At 43.9% G+C, this 17,685-nt stretch overlaps 1 protein-coding gene across 4 annotated transcripts in view; it reads left to right on the top strand.

Moving 5' to 3' along the window:
* Nucleotides 1-422: 422 nt before the first annotated feature.
* PKN2 (protein kinase N2) overlaps nt 423-17,685 on the top strand; it is a 308,544-nt gene continuing 291,281 nt past the window's right edge. Inside the window, exons 1-2 of one of the 4 annotated variants that reach the window (XM_063939945.1) lie at nt 423-852; nt 5,760-5,981. Coding sequence is in view for 1 of the 4 variants with exons in the window: in XM_063939944.1 (XP_063796014.1) it covers nt 808-852 (45 nt within the window). In the remaining 3 variants the exon portion in view is untranslated. The remainder of the gene's footprint in view (nt 853-5,759; nt 5,982-17,685) is intronic. The other 3 variants (XM_063939947.1, XM_063939946.1, XM_063939944.1) reach the window with 3 other exon arrangements.

Raw genomic sequence — 17,685 nt, 5'->3', positions numbered from 1 at the left:
GCGACCCTCAAATACTCATTGGAAAGTGTTAAGTGGCCCCTCAGCTGAAATAATTGCCCACCCATAGCAGGACAATTTGATAATATGACTCAAGGACAGAAAAACTAGTCTCTGAAAGTCTCCCTATTGTACATTAACACACAGTCTCCCTATCGTACATAAAAGCTACTTCTAAATATGTTCATATTAGTCAATACAAACTTGTTAATTGGAATCTAGCCAAATCCAAAAGAGCATGACACACGTGTGTCAATGACCTGTAGAAGTTGCAGTAAGGTATAGTTTAGAAGTTGTATAAAGTAATGCGGCAGCTAGAGCAGTGACAGAGCTCCAGCCTGCAGACGGGACACTGCCAGTAGTGAGTGACAGACACCTATGGGTCTGACCAGGCTAGCGGGGCGTCATCAGGGGGAGCTGCGGGGAAGGCGGCACTTGGCAGCAGCCCCTCAGTGGGCCGTTGTGTATCACCCCGGCAGGGGCGGTCACGTGATGACCGCAAAGCGTCGTCCGGCGCGACAGCGTGACACGCAAACGGCGCGACAGGCGCGGCGTACGGGCGGCGATAGCTGCGAGAGGGGTCTGAGGGCTGCGGCTGCTGCCTGGGGCAGGCTGAGAGCAGAGGAGGCGGCGCCGCCATTCCCTGGCTTCCTGTATCCCCGCTTCCTCTAGGGCTCCCAGCGCGGCTGTGCATGTGAGGAGGGGTCCCCGGGGCAGAGACGGAGAGGGGGAGAAGGGCGACCTGTTTCCCTCCCCCTGTGCGCTCGGAGCCTCCCTCCAACTCCCCCAGGTGCTCGGACCAGAGCCGCAATGGCGTCCAACACGGACAGGGAGATCATCCTGACCGACTACCAGGTGAGGGGGCCGGGGCTGGGGCGGGACCATTGGGGACCTGTTGCCGGACTGCCCTGTGCAGGACCGGAGCCGCTGTCCGGAGCGCCGGCTCCTCGCTGCCCGCCCGTGCAGGAGGAGGTGTGGGGGGCAGCAGGAAAGTTTCTGGGCAGCGGCGGAGTTGGCTGTGAGGGATCGGGCTGTGGGTGTGAGCTGCTACTCCGCTGCCTCTATAAATGAATGACAGACACAGGCCTGACAGCCACAGATATCCCACACTGCTGTGGTGGCCGGGGCAGCTGCCTACTGCTTCCCATTGATTGGTAATCTCATTAGTGGCTGCTGGTAGCCCTGCAGATATGAGAGGTGTGTGTATGTATATGTGTGTGTATGTATGTGTATATATATATATATATATTCTCACTGTGACTCTCATGCCATCACTACTTACAGCCACCGGTCAGGTATACTGTAGCAGTGCCCTGTGTCAATACCACACAGCTACATGGTAACATGAACTATTCTAAACTGCTTTTGCTCAAAGTTATTTACTGTATATTGATACTGAAACGCTCCCACTTTTGCATACCAAGTTATAGTTCTGTTCTTCTCATCAAATGGAGATTGAGTGAGGGGGCATGTGTGAGTCTGTGAATGAGAGATGGGGATGGCACTCTGTGTAATCTTATATTGGTAGAACTGTTTGTGCACCTGATGTGTCAGTTGGTTTGTATGTGCCCTTGCATCAGGTCCCCACAGTGTACCTGGTGTGTGTCAGTGACAACATAAGGGTTGCCCCACATTCAGAATGCTCCTTTTGTGTTGCTCTATCCCCTTTTTGGTAAATGATAATCTCTTCTGGAAAGGAAGCCAATCATTGGGCCAAATGCAATTAAAGGATGAAAGTAAAGCTGCCTGTGCTGCACTGCACTGCATGACACCTACATAAAATAATACAATTGTGTTTTTTAGAGGCTGGCTGACACGGCACAATGTAAGGCTATACAATAATTATGCAGCTTTGTGTGTGTTTTGTTTAGCGCATCTCTTTTTTTTTTTTTTATTCACCTCCCCAAAATATTTTGTTTTCTGCTGCAGTTATGTGTATTGTATTTATTTCTGGGCCTAGGAAATAGTAGCCAACCTCTTCTTGTGTTAACTTTTCAATGAACTAACATAAGCGTTCATCTCGGATGATGCTGACCATGAGCTGGTTCATACCATATAAGTCCTTTCTTTAGACAACTGAGTAGCTGTCTATTGTAGCCTTAAATATCCATGACACAAGGACATCTCTGTTACTTATGAGTTGAGTGCCTGCCGCTAATACTCTGCTTTGCACAAATTCCAATTAAATTAGTGGATTGTATGTGGCCCGCTAAGGTACTTCTGTGGAACTTTGTATTGCATGACAATCTCCAGAACTCACTGCAAGGGAGTGTGTGTATATTTTTGTATTGCTTCTGCATAATGCAACCCTGACTTGCCACCAAGTATACAATATTACAAATGTGCATTAAAATGTAATAATTACATTGTCTGACTAGTTACGGTGGCTGTATAGAGAGGGATCTCTGTGGGCCCTACACTTGTCGATAACTATGATCGATATGAACAATAAATTGTTCATATCTGTCAGTGTGTATGCATCAATTATGAAATGATGCGTGGCCCCGCAATGGTTCATCGTTGATCTATCCTCGTTTATACATGCAAGTCAATTTGGACTATATGGATGTGTGTGTACTCGTATCGTCCAACTTGACAAAACATCGTTATCGGCAAGTGTGTAGGCAAAAATCTTTAGCTGCGATATCGTCTATCGATAATATCACTGGTCAATAACCTCGCCCAGTGTGTAGGGCCCATAAGTATAACTCATATTTTGTCCACGATTTGCCTTGATATAAATGTGGCAATCTTGTTATAAATATTTGGAGGGCACTGCAGATTACCTAATAAATGTTGTGTTGCTTTTATTTTTTGGGGGGTGGGGGTGGATTCGGTTGTGCAGCCAGGCAGTGCCGCAATGTCTGGTTGTGTACATGTTGCCCAGTTACAGTAGTTTTGGTTTTCCAGCATTGATGATCCATTCCACTTAATTCCAGTTTTGTGGAAAAGACCTGCATTGAAGCATTTATTTTACTATAACTTTTTTGTTTTGCTGTACATGTCAAGTAATTTTAAACATTGCTATAAGACTATGTACAGAATGACTAAAGATCATTTAAAATGTGGGAAAGGGGGTAATTTTTATCAGAGCCCAGAAAGAGATAAAATTGTGAGAGATAAAGTACCAGTCAACCAGCTTCTGCCTTGCATAAGCTGTGTTTGAAAAATGACAGGTAGGAGTTGATTGGTTGGAACCTTATATTTAAAGATTTTATCTCTCTCCAAGCTTTGATACATACTCTCCTCTCCCCCATCTCTTAAAACTGTCAAATTTCTAAATGTAAATTCCCACATTCTAAATCCTGACAGTAGTATGGTAGTTTTGATATATAAATTTCCCATGGAAAATATATTTTGCATACTTGTGGTACAATTGAAATCTGAATTGTTATTGGAATATGTATTTGTTGTAGCATGTTCAGTTTAAGTATACTTAAGAATATTTACATTCTTTTTCCTTCTGCCTAGTAAACAGCGTTTCCTGTTTATTGTGGATGTAATGTATGATTTCCTTGGTGTCTGCTTGTCAATCTTGTTCAGTTTGGCTGTCCCTTGTTCTGTTTCAGTATAACACAGTGCTTCCCAAACTTTTTTGAATAACAATACCTTAGTGCATCAGGATTCTTTTTACAGCACCCCTAGGCCAAAAGTTTCTCATTAAAAAATTTAGAAAGAAATATTAAATTAAGTAAATTGTGTTTATATGTCATCCCTAGGTTCAATTGTGTGGTGAGGAACAAGAATTGTTTCTGTTTGTCCACATATTTTATGACTGACAGCCAGCAGCATTGGTTTTACTTATGGCATTGACCATAGATAATTTGAATTGGTACTGGACCACCAATCCAAAGCACCCCTGCAAGTACCCCAAGGCACCCCAGATTGCCTAGACACACAGTTTGAGAACCACTGCTATAACATGTACAATATTTCACATGTAATATTCCTTACTTTGTGGGCTGTTTTTTAATGGCTTTGTGTGTAAAACTTTTTATTTCTGTATTTATCTAGCATGCTCATTATGCAGCTTTTTACAGAGGGCTCTTTTCAATTCAGCGCAAATTGAATAGCATCGGGAAGGAGCTCCCAGAGCTATTCAATTCAGCTCAATATTATGTCGGAGAATGCTCGTTCTTAATCATGGTGTTTTGTCGCAAGAACCATCATTCTCTGACTTAAGTGCCGGGTGCGATGCTGTTTTTGGCGTGCTAAGGGGCGAAAACATCATTGTGCCCAGTAGTTTTGCCGGATTTCTGCTCGTACCCTTCCTGGGGTGCAGGAAGAAACCCTCGACTTCGGCATAACATCTCACTTAATTGAATAGTTCTGGGAGCTTCTTCCCAACGCTTTTCAATTTGCGCTGAATTGAATTGTCCCTGGCCCATTGGAACCTGCAATCTATATTTTCTATCACAGGGACACACATACACTAGGGCAGTGGTTCCCAAAGTGGATGCTGTGGGGCATTTGCAGGGGTATCATGTGCTGGTGGTCCAGGACCAAATTAAATTATTTATGGTCAATATAATAAGCAAAACCAGGCTGCCAAGCGTAATATGTGGACATGCAGAAGCGCAGCCCTGTCCAATACCATATAATTGAACATAAGTATACAACTATGCAGTATTTTACTTATTGAGATATTCAGAAAAAAATATATCAAAATAATAAACTTTTGACCTAGGGGTGCCGTGAATAAAATGCTGATACTCTAGGGCGCTGTGATTTAAGAATCTTGGAACCCACTGCATGTTTTTGGTGTGTAGGAGGAAATGCATGTAGACATAAGATGGAGGGGGGATTCAATTGTTTTATCGTGAGCCTTAAGAAATGGCATCCGACATTGCAATTCAATTGTTGTCGCGTTAGGATGCCCATTAGCTGCGAGAGACACATTTCTTCTCATAGGGGTCGATTCAATTCGGCAACTTATGAATAGCGCAGGGAATTAGCTCTCGACGCTATTCAATTCAGCTAAAGTTAAGTCAGCGATTGCCCGTTCTCGCCGACTTAACAGGTAGTTTTGTCGGGAGAACGGACATTCTCCGACTTAACTACCCGCGGGGATGCTGATTCCCGACAGAATCAGCCTCGCGTCGCGCGCGGCAGCACTTTTGTCAGCTTTCTTCTCTTACCCCCTGGGGATGAGAGAAGAATTCCCGACAATTGCGGGTAACTAGCAGCTAAATTGAATAGCGTCGGGAGCTAATTCCTGGCGCTATTCATAAGTTGCAGAATTGAATCGACCCCATAGCTTCCTGAGGCAGTGAGAAGAAATGTGCTAAAAGTCAGTGGTTTGGGTGCCCTATCAAGGACTTTAGACCTGTTTAGTCACAGTGCCCGGCTAAATTCTGTGCTTTTGGGCATATCAATAGGTGCCCGATCAGAGCAACAATTGAATTTCTCTGACAGGTGGCCATTACTTTGGGCAGCCAATAAAACAACTGCATGTCCCCCAAGGAGGACATGGAAACTCCACACAGATTGGCCTTTATCCAGAATCTAAATCAGAACCTCTGAGCTGTCAGGAAGTAATGCTAATCGTACATTAATTATGTAGCTAAATATTTGAAGTGGTGTCAAGATTTGTCACCTTGAAATCCTCATTTGCGGCAATGTATGACTAAGAAGAATAAGAGTGTACTTGCTCATACTATACTAATGCTTCAGTTGTCGTATGCATTGCATTTCACTTTTAGCTCTCAAGTATCGTTTAAAAAAAATAAAATATATATATATCTATCTTATCTATCACAAAGGCGGCACTCAAGACCGCTTAATAAAGAAGACAAGGACCCCGTAGATGAAATATCAAAGTTTCAATCTGTGTATTTCAAGATTTTCATCAGGATAAATGACATACACAAATTCTCACCTTATAAAGGAACACCACGTGAAACACGCTCCGAGCTCGTCACAGACGTGGCTTCAGTGACATCAACTTAATCAATTAAAACACCTTTCACCAAACTACAAGTACGGTAGGCAATATCAGTCAGAAAGGTACTATTAAGTTACATACAAGATACACTTTGTAAAACAGACATGATTTTAGATCTATGCATACTAAGTTTATTAAATAAAAAAGAGTAGTAACCACAATATCATCCTATTCTAAAACTACTAACCACTGAACTGATATTGGTATATATATATATATATATATATATATATATATATATATATATATATATATATATATATATATATATATATATATATATATACTTGCTGGTTCCTCTGATTTGATGATCTGGATTTCTGAAAAGATGGTTTGAAATGCTAAGCTGTGTAAATGCTGAGAATGGATGGGTTGTAAGAGCCTATGTCGGTCTAAAAGATGTTGGTGTGAAAATGTAGCTTGAAAAAATGGATTAGTGTGGTCCTTTAAGATTAATGGGCTCGACTCATTTCTGGGTGGATTGAATAGTGCTGGAGGGAGCTCCCGGACCTATTCAATTCAGCGCCTGTCATCCACTCTGGGGGTGAGAACAGAAATCCATCAAAACATAGGTCCGTGATGCTGTTTTGTGCTACAGCGCGGACAAAACAGCATTGCTGCTGGCACTTTAGATGGAGAATGCCTGTTCTCGCGTCTAAACACTCTGGTGAGTACGGGCATTCTCTGACTTAGTATTGCTCTGAAATTGTAGCAGTGCTTCATTCTTTCTAAATAAATGTTGCCCTGTTCTCCTGTTAACCATTTTTTTGTGTGGAATCAGTATGGTGGGTTACTGATGTGGCTTAAGTAGGCATCTGTGCTTCTCTAACCATGTGCCATTGGGCACTTTGGTTACATGTACAATAATGCGTGTGTGGGTTGCAGCAAAATGCACCTTAATACATATAAAATCTAAATATCCTTATAATTAAACAGTTTGTACAAGGAGTCCACCTAATGAAAGTCACCCCCTCGCCACATGCAAGTTACCTTAAATTTAATGCGGAGTTGTCAGTCAGACACGTTTCATCAGATAGGTCTCATCAGGAACTTGGTACTGACTTTCTAATTAAATGTATGCAAACCATTGGTTTTATGCAAAATAAGAGCTCAAGATGAATTCATTGAGGACGTTTGGGAACTGACCAATATGTCCCAGATGAAATTAGTTTGGTTTACATACCTGAATGTATCAGTTTAGTTCTGATATACCTAATATGCCTATTCAATTAATATTTAGCTTTTTTTGTTTTGTGCTGGGGAATTGGTAAATGTGTGCATGTTTTGTTAAAGCACCACTACCACCTACACTAGGCTTCTCCCCACCCCAGCAGGACACAGAACTGACAAACTAATTCCACTAGCCACTTTCAAATGGTTGTGGCACTGGCCAGTAGTATGAGCAGGAGGGCTATTTGCATGTTTCATGCTAGAGATCTGTTGATTGCGGCTTGGGATTAGCTCTCCTGTACTCTGGTGTTGTGGAGCATATCCAGATGGGCCCTGGAAAAGCAGTTGCATGGAGCAGACACCAAGGGGCTTATGTAATAGTCTGCGAGATATAGGCTGTGTGGGAATTCTGACGAGTATACCCGTATTTTTTTTTTTAGAGTGCCAGTCATATACAAGCCAAAACCAGTTTGGAAGGAGAAGATACATATTGGGGTCGATTCAATACGGCAACTTATGAATAGCGCCAGGAATTAGCTCCCGACGCTATTCAATTCAGCTCCAGTTAAGTCGACGATGGCCCGTTCTCGCCGACTAAACAGGTTGAATTGTCGGGAGAACGGGCATTCTCCGACTTAACTCCCAAGCGCGAGGCTGATTCCTGACAGAATCAGCCTTGCGCCGGCCGCGAGGCAGCACTTTTGTCGGGTTTCTTCTCTCATCCCTCGGGGATGAGAGAAGAATTCCCGACAATTGCGGGTAACTAGCAGCTGAATTGAATAGTGTCGGGAGCTAATTCCCGGGGCTATTCATAAGTTGCCGAATTGAATCGACCCCAAAGTTTGTTTTATGGGAGGACAACTCAAAATTTTTTCAACTGGATTGATCAATTCAGGAGTCTGGATACTTTGGGACTTTGAGCTTCTCCGGTGCTACTGTGTTTTAAACCCGGAACAAATAATATGGTGTATAGTGCTTAGGCCTTGTCCATCTGCAAGTGATTCGCAATTAATGTACTTTGATTCAATTCACGACAGTTGAATAGCGCTGGGATTTAGCTCCCAGCGCTATTCAATACAGCGCCAAGTGACGCTCAGTTGTCGAATTCTTCTCTCACCCCCGAGGGATGAGAGGAAATCGGACAAAAGTGCTGCCGTGAATCGCGGCGGGGAGTTAAGTCGGAGAATGCCCGTTCTCCTAACAAATCAACCTGTTAAGTCCGGGAGAACGGGCATTCGCTCACTTAACTTGAGCTGAAATGAATAGCGTCGGAAGCTAATTCCCGGCGCTATTCAACTGTTGGTGAATTGAATCGACCCCTTTATGGTCAGCACTTCTTGAAACCCTTGCAAATAAATAAACTCTTATGTTTGTGTCACATTGCATCTTTATGATAGTTATTGTATAACGATCATACTCCCTTCCTTCCTCTACCTACTGGTATAATAAATGGTAGAAAGATAGACAGTCTTACTAGTCTGTAACATGGGCACCCTGATGCATTGGGTATAAGTGATGCTCAACCAGAGTTCTTTGCATAAGTTTGTACAGTATGATTAAGGGGTGATAACTGGTTGTTTCTTTTCTCTGTTATGGAGTGCCTGCGTATGTGGTATTGCTTGACGTTTTTCAGGCTCAGCAGATCTCGTGCGTAGTGCGTTGAATTTAGAGAAGGCATCAGTAGTGTTGAAATTTGAGCAGTTCCTCCATGTCTAAAACTAGAGACCTGCAGCATATGTTAAGGGGTAAGATCTCATCCGCCCTCTTCTGTGGTGAAGCACTTGACAGTTTGTCTTGTATGTTTGTTTAAAAAATGATTGCAGCTTCACATTACATATCCTGCAATTATGTTCACACCAAGACCTAACGAATTAAAACAGCTGTCTTGTGCAACAGAATGCCTTGGCTGGCAAATTGGATCCTGAACCCCTTCCATTACTGAAACGGGTTTACAGCTTCACCTCCATTTTCCACAGTATGAAAGTGAAACCGGCGAGGGAATGGGTGGTCTGTAGCGTTTGTGTAGTAAGTTATTCAGCTTCAGACTTGCTTAACGTGTACACAAATCAACTGTGATGAGGATTTTTTTTATTTCGTATTTTAAAAATGTGTCTTCTTTTGAAGATTGTTCTAATTTACAGCAAAAGCTGTAATTCCGTTTGGCTCACCAGTATGTAGACTAACGTTACACATACTTCTTATGGAGCCAGGATTATAAAGCAACTTAATGCATCATCTCTGCCCCCTGGTGTCATGGATGACTAGAGGCTCCCCTCCCCCCAAGTGAAGTGTAAACGTACAAAAATTTAAGTGAGAGAACTGAATTGATATTACAGTTTGTGCTACAGTATGTGTTCCTGCATCTAATGTTAAACCTAAATTTTCGCTCCAAACTTAAATCAACCATAATAACTGAAATACCTCTAATGTTGTACCTTAGACTTTAAAAATGATTAAATCCTTACAGAATAATTTGACGCAATGGAAATAATGCTGTCAAGTAACTTATCTGTACACTTCATTGCACAGGATATTCAATTGTTCTTTTTTTAACGTTCTGACTCGTGCACAGAAGTTTTGGGTGGTCTATCTGCGTAAAACTGGTAAATCCAACCAGAGTGCTGGGTGCGAAGTGAAAAGTGCCATTTGGGCACACAAACAGGTCACTTTTTGCACATGCGAGCAAAGGTAATGGTGTGTGTGTGTGGGGGGCACGGCGGCGGCAAAGGGTGTGTGTGTGTGGGATGCAGCAGCTATTGGAGCCAGAACGAAGAAACAATAAGGTTTGCTCCATCAGGCGCCCACCAGTGGCAGTCACTGGCGCAAAAAATTAAACACCCCCCCCCCCCCCAAAAAAAAAAAAAAAAAAAGAGATATCAGGGTGTAGGGTATGTACATTGTTGCACTGGCGACTTGTAAGTACACCAGGAAGGCTTTTTATTCCACTTGTTGCCCTGGTATTGGTAGCCCGGTTCACATGGCTGGATCCTGACGCACGATTGTTGGTTAGGTGGTCAGCTGACCTAATTCAAGATGGCTGCACACAGCTGGAGGAAAAAGTGCTGTACACAGAGCAGGCCTGAATTCTGGAACAACTCCTGTGGGAGGAAAGTCGCCCACCTTACAGGTAAGTGATATGGAGTCCGTTGCGAGTCCTGACATAGTTGTAACCATTCTCCTTTTTAAGTTCTACTCCAATGCATGTAGCCCCTGCTGTGAGGCTTTGGAGCAAATGACTGGATTGCTGTTTTGGGCATGCACTAGTGCATGCTTTTTCTTCTGTTGACCATTCTAAAAAGTCTTCAACGGCATTCTGAATTGGATGGAGTATAATGTTCAGTTGTGCCCGAAAAATGAATGTTTCCCTTACAGGAAGAACTCCTACAGTATGTGAGACTCTGTGTGTGGTTTTCATCTGTACTACATGAAGCCCATTCACTAGTGTGAACATGCATCTAGTCTCTTCCAATTGTGGTCTAACCTTTGTGGTTACTCTGTGTCGTTAAAGATGTATAAATATAGCTGCTGGTTTCAAAAGTCTGCAATTGTGATGAAAAGTGCAGTGTCCAGGAGCATGAAAATGTGCTTCAGGTCTATTTTACAGTATCAGTCTGAAGCCTTGTTAGATGTGGTTTCCTAGCATTTAGGATGTGACCTTATTGTTAACCTTTTAAAATTGCCCATGGGAGGACAATGAGGTAATTTACCTGCTTGCTAAGTCTGGTTGGAGCGTCCATGATTGGATATTTAGCTTGCAGCCCCCGTCATTGTATGTTAATGAGCACTTCTATCTTTATTAAAGTATTTGTATTGCAATAATTGTATGCTGTTTGCTTAATAATGGAGTTGTTTAGCCACTCTTCAAATTGCACTAAGAAACCTATCCTTGGGAAAAGCATAATCCTCAAATGTATTTGCACACTATTCTCCTGTTAGGGATGAGTTGCCGTATGTTGATACAACTGTATCATTCCTCTTTTTTCTTTACCACTTTTTTTTCTCCCTTTTTTGTTCTCCCAGTAGGGGAGGGCTGTGCCTTTTAGCATACAGTGTACGTGCTTGTAGTAGGCTTGTGTAAAGCTAATGAGCCCTACACACTGGCAGATCTCACTGCACGATTTGAACGTTCTCGTTCATTAATGAACAAGAACTCGTTCATATCGTGCAGTGTGTAGGCACCAACTATTAACGATGCACGGCCCCGCACTCGTTAATCGTTGGTGCCCCGTCACTTATGCATGCAGGCCAATATGGACACATCTATAATAGCACGCACTGCTATGGAGCGGGGTGACGGGGGGAGTGAAGAAACTTCACTCCCCCACCGCCGCCGGGTCGCCCGCCGGCTGTATCCGCCGTCGGGCAGCTCGGGGGTGGATCACAGAGTGTGTAGGGCCCATAAGACTCTTGCTTTGATTTTGCTTACCTTTGGTGCAACAACTTTTGTGGGTCACATTTTCAAACCGTGATCTCCACTGCAGCCCATGACTTGCAGCATGGCATACTCATGCAGTGGTTGTGTCTGCTCATTTACAGGTTTTTCATCCTTTTTTTTTCTAAGTGCTTCAAAAGATGAAATATTAATGTTTTGTGGGGATTTTTCCAGGGTATAGATTTTCGAAGATCCTCTGTCCTCCATTTGATCTCCTGTAGCCATTAGAAATGCCTTTTGTTAAGTTTGCTTTTCTTTATCATTTGAGTCCATCTTAACCCTCCTAACCTTTTTTAATACTGCTTCTGAGAAGCTTTTATTCTGGATGTGTCTATTCCACTGGTTCCTAAACTGGTTGTAGTGGCACTCTAGGGTGCCGCAGGCCACTTGCAGGGAGTGCCATGAGTTGTTGGTCCAGGACCAAATCTACTTATTTATGGTCAATGTGGTGGACAGAACCAGTTTTGTTAGCTGTCAATCATAAAATATATGGACAAACGGAAGCATTGTCCTGTCCACAACCCCATAATTGACCCTAAGGATGACGGGTAAGCACAATTAACAGATTTTGCTGAATTTCTCAATGAGAAACTTTGAGCCTTGGGGTGACATTAAAACAATGCTGACACTATAGGACGCAGTGATTCAAGTAAGTTTGGGAACCACTTGTGTATATACCATGCAGATGTAGAAAGTATACATCATTTTTAAGACTATTCCATAACTTATTGAATTCTACCAAAATTAAATGTTCTAGTTGCCATTTTTAACTCTCTTAAAATGTAAAGTTGGTTATGTAATATTAATTCGGATCTTGCTCTGCTGTTGTCACAGGAGTCACCACCTCATGTAGGCCTCATTGGGGTCGATTCAATTTGGCAACTTATGAATAGCGCCGGGAATTAGCTCCTGACGCTATTCAATTCAGCTAAAGTTAAGTCGGCGAAAGCCCGTTCTCGCCGACTAAACAGGTTGAATTGTCGGGAGAACTGGCATTCTCCGACTTAACTCCCCGGCGCGAGGCTGATTCCCGACAGAATCAGCCTCGCGCCAGCCGCGAGGCAGCACTTTTGTCGGGTTTCTTCTCTCATCCCCCGGGGATGAGAGTAGAATTCCCCACAATTGCGGGTAACTAGTAGCTGAATTGAATAGCGTCGGGAGCTAATTCCCGGCGCTATTCATAAGTTGCCGAATTGAATCGACCCCAAATTATTGTGGAATTTTAGGCCCCTACCAGATAAGATAAATAGATGTTTTATAATTGGTTATTTTATGCAAGGTTCCGTTAGAATAAGATTCACATTTATATAAAATATATTTGGATTTCTAATCCCAGTTTCATGTCTGATCCTCCTTTTGTCACCTGTGTTTTTGTTTTTTTTCTCCTATGATTGGTGCTAAAGAGCTTAGTGGGGGATGCAGTTAAATTGCTGGCAGTCGGGATTCCAGCGGTCAGGATACAGACGCCCGAATTCCGGCTCACAGGGGCTATTACCACTTGTGGGTGTCCACGACACCCATAAAGTGGGAATAGAATCTGTGGCGAGCACAGCGAGCCCGCAAGTTGATTCTCTGCGCTCGCCCCGCTGGCGGCCAGCATCTCGACAGTCTGTATTTCATACTGATCCCGCTTCGTGGTGTTAAATAGATCTGTATATGGGATGTAGTCATCATGTCAACAATCCTAAAAACACAACTGTTGTCTGACTTTTCATCTCTTCCCAGTTCACCTCCCAGATCAGCATGCGCGTGCATGAAAAAGGGGCGCGGACCTGTCCGCATCACGAATGGGGATGGGGCAGCTCTTTCAACATCACTAATGGGGGACGTGCCAGTCCCCTCGACGTCACTGATGGGGCTTGGCACACCCCACAGCATCAGTGATGGGGGCGTGCGCTGCACCTACGCAGTTGCTGGGATTACCCCAAGCTCTACCTACAATGTGCATGCCATCTACTCACACGGCGGCTGCTGGCTGTTTCAGCAGGACACCACTAAAGGGGCAGGGTGCATTTTGCCCTTTGAAAATTTGGCAGGGCTGCTAAAACAGCCTATAGTGAACACTAATAGTAGTGACAGCATTGCAAGTTTCAATGTCTGCACTGCCATAAATGTCCAAAATACGCTCAGCCTTTCCTGCAGAATTGAAATCCCCCCCCCCCCCCCTGCTTGGTGGCACCATGTAAATCTAAGATACATTTTCAGGGTAATGTGCCTATTCTAGAACAATAGAACAAGTGACCTTTTATAAGCAGCCGAGTGAGGACTTGAAAGTAAAGATACACTCCCCCTGATGGGTTAGTTGGCTGCTGACAAAATGAAATCTGGGTATGGGTGGCACTATACATTTAAGCTTCACTGGGACAGGAACTGATGCAAAAAATTAAATATTCCCTGTAAAGCTCTGCATAATATGTAGGCACCTACATAAATATCAATTATTTTATTACCAGTTATTATATAGCGCACACATATTCCGCAGCGTTTTACAGAGAGAATATTTGCCCATTCACATCAGTCCCTGCCCCAGTGGAGCTTACAGTCTGTTCCCGATCACATGTACACACACACACACACACACACACACACACACACACACACACACAGATTCATGCTAGGGTTTTTTTTTTTTCCCCTCGTTGGGAACCAATTAACCTACCAGTATATTTTTTGGGATTGTGGGAGGTGTGTTTTTGAAGTCTCTCAGCCTAACTATGAAAGATCAACAGCTGCTGTCTTGTTTATTGATGCAGCGAATGGGATGTAGTTAAAATACCACCGGACGGGATCCCAGCGTTTGAAATACCGATGCTGGAATACCGGTCTACAGCATCAAAATGCCAACTGTGCTCTGTTTCCCGACGTCAAAATACCGACACCAGGAAATCACAAACGTTCTTTTAGCGGGACGCACACGTCTTGCCGTGGGGGTAGGGAGGTTAGGTTTAGGTATTAGAAGCGGGGTTAGGGTGCAGGGATGGGAAGGGGATGGTTAGGCACCAAGCGGGAGGGTTAGGGTAGGGGCCAGGGGAGAGTTAGATTACTTTCTGGGTGGCGGTTGGGACTCTGATGGCCGGGATGCCGCTGTCGGGACTCTGATGGCCGGGATGCCGCTGTCGGGACTCTGATGGCCGGGATGCCGCTGTCGGGACTCTGATGGCCGGGATGTCGCTGTCGGGACTCTGATGGCCGGGATGTCGCTGTCGGGACTCTGATGGCCGGGATGCCGCTGTCGGGATTCTGGCCGCCAGCATCCCGTCCATCAGTATATCATACCGAATCCCAGTTAATCACTTGTGAAATTAAAATCTATGCAGTAAATACAGTAGTGTTTTACTATATAAGTATGGTCACTTTAATCATCATTTATGTTGCTTTATGAGGATAATTCAGTTATTTCTCGCCTCCGTCATCCCCATCTAAAGTGCACAGGAGCTGTTAACTTATTGCAAACTTCTGGTTGCATCCTACTGAGGTGTGAGCAGACATTTACCCAAAGTAGGGCTTTGGGTGCCTTAACTGGAGTGTGCCCAGCTTGTGGGTCCCTCAAGTACAGGACTAGCTGCTTTACATGGCTAATCCCCTTCATTTTGGGCTTTAGAATGCACCCGTTACAACCTGCGCTGGGCTGGTCACCCAAGCACTTGAATAGCTCCCATCACTTTAGATGGAATCTATGGGCACTGAAGATAATAAATATTCCCACCCCTAAATTTTGAACGAGTGGCACATTACAGTGAATTACTGCAATGATAAAAGTCCAGAACAAAGTGGATGCCCTTTAGAAATGTAATAAAGTGGTTGATGACCTTACACTCGCAACCCTTGTTCTATGTAACCTTCTTCTTCCACCAATTCTTAGGGCATGATGAAATCTTAGTGAATTCCTGCTATGTTAGTCATTCAGCAAAGGACTGTACTTCACAGATGACTGGAAGAAAGGGGAAAATAGAAGTATGAGCTAATGGGAGCTTTTGGCAGACTGTACTCATGCTCTGCTCTGCAACACTTGTAAATTCTCCCAAACAGAGTTATTTCAGATATATCAAAAGCATATATGAATATTCTCTGCTACCAAAGGAAGGCATATCATTAGAAGCCCGCAGATGCAAAATGATTTGACTGGAAGTAAAATGAGCGTGTTCCTCTGTGGAAGATAATTTTCAGCTCTCAGGCCATGTAAAGGATGCCCTGCAGGTTTTTATTAATGAGGCATGAGTGCTTTCAGTGCCTTCATAAACTATTCATTGGAATACTTGGTGATGATGCTTGGCTGAATAAAAAATAAATATAAAACTAAATATTATTTTTTTTTTCTTCTGATGGTTAAGAACTATTTCACAGTGTAGCAATTGTAAGAGGCTTTGTAATATGTATTCATAAAACCAATCAAATATTGTGGAATGTTCCACCCTTATTGGTCTATTGCAACTGATATTTTGTGTCTTTAGCTGATACCTAATTTTGTTTCAGCCGAGCAAACATTGACAGTTTCTACTCCTATTACAAAGAAACCTTACGTGTGCAGCGGCGTTATGTTGTGTGTGTGTGTGCAGTGTGACGCCTGCTTTTTATGTGTTGGACAGTTTATGGTAAAGGTGTACATACAGGATGTATTTGCCTTTTCAATAGTCGTTAACATCTTATAGGGCTTGTATATCAGCATTTTTTATTCTTGGTTCGATACTGTAGGTCTTCTGTTAAAATCAAATGTACATTTAGGTTTTCATTGGCATCTTATTCTTGGGCAGCCATTTTTCTTGTAGTATTTCCTGATGATCCTTACCTGTTGATCATTTAAGGCAATATTCAATTGTGGCGCGTGACTGCAGACACTAGAAGGCGCCCAACGGAGAAATTAAATTGTTGCTCAGTTCGGGAGTGATGGCTGCTGGCGCCTGCATTTCTCTAACGTCCTAGTGGATGCTGGGGACTCCGTCAGGACCATGGGGAATAGCGGGCTCCGCAGGAGACAGGGCACATCTAAAAAGCTTTTTAGGTCACATGGTGTGTACTGGCTCCTCCCCCTATGACCCTCCTCCAAGCCTCAGTTAGGTTTTTGTGCCCGTCCGAGAAGGGTGCAATCTGGATGGCTCTCTTAAAGAGCTGTTTGGAAAAGTTTTTTTTTTAGGTTTTCACTCAGTGATTCCTGCTGGCAACAGGATCACTGCAACGAGGGACTTAGGGGAGAGATCTCCAACTCACCTGCGTGCAGGATGGATTGGGATCTTAGGCTACTGGACACTGAGCTCCAGAGGGAGTCGGAACACAGGTCAGCCTGGGGTTCGTCCCGGAGCCGCGCCGCCGATCCCCCTTACAGACGCTGAAGACGGCAGAGACGGAGGTCCGGAAACAGGCGGCAGAAGACTTCACAGTCTTCAGAGAGGTAGCGCACAGCACTGCAGCTGTGCGCCATTGTTGTCACACGGCTCACTGACATGGTCACGGAGGGTGCAGGGCGCTGCTGGGGGCGCCCTGGGCAGCAATATAAATACCTATTTGGCAAAATAAATACATCACATATAGCCATTAAGGCTATATGTATGTATTTTAACCCAGGCCAGTTCTTAAAAAACCGGAAGGAAAAGCCCGCCGATAAAGGGGCGGAGCTTATTCTCCTCAGCACACAGCGCCATTTTCCCTCACAGAAAGGCTGAGGGGAAGGCTCCCATGCTCTCCCCTGCACTGCACTGCAGAAACAGGGTTAAAACAGAGAGGGGGGGCACTGATTTGGCGATATAAATATATATTAAATGCTATAAGGGAGGAACACTTATATAAAGGTTGTCCCTGTATAATTATAGCATTTTGGTGTGTGCTGGCAAACTCTCCCTCTGTCTCCCCAAAGGACTAGTGGGTCCTGTCCTCTATCAGAGCATTCCCTGTGTGTGTGCTGTAAGTCGGTACGTGTGTGTCGACATGTATGAGGAAAATGTTGGTGAGGAGGCGGAGCAAATTGCCTGTAATGGTGATGTCACTCTCTAGGGAGTCGACACCAGAATGGATGGCTTACTTGTGGAAGTACGTGATCATGTCAACACGCTGCAAGCCGGTTGACGACATGAGACGACCGGCAAACAAATTAGTACCTGTCCAGGCGTCTCAGACACCGTCAGGGGCTTGTAAAAACGCCCATTTACCT

The sequence above is a fragment of the Pseudophryne corroboree genome, chromosome 9 (assembly GCF_028390025.1).
Source record: "Pseudophryne corroboree isolate aPseCor3 chromosome 9, aPseCor3.hap2, whole genome shotgun sequence".
NCBI classification, from domain to species: domain Eukaryota; kingdom Metazoa; phylum Chordata; class Amphibia; order Anura; family Myobatrachidae; genus Pseudophryne; species Pseudophryne corroboree.
This window is presented reverse-complemented; position numbering and strand designations above follow the sequence as displayed.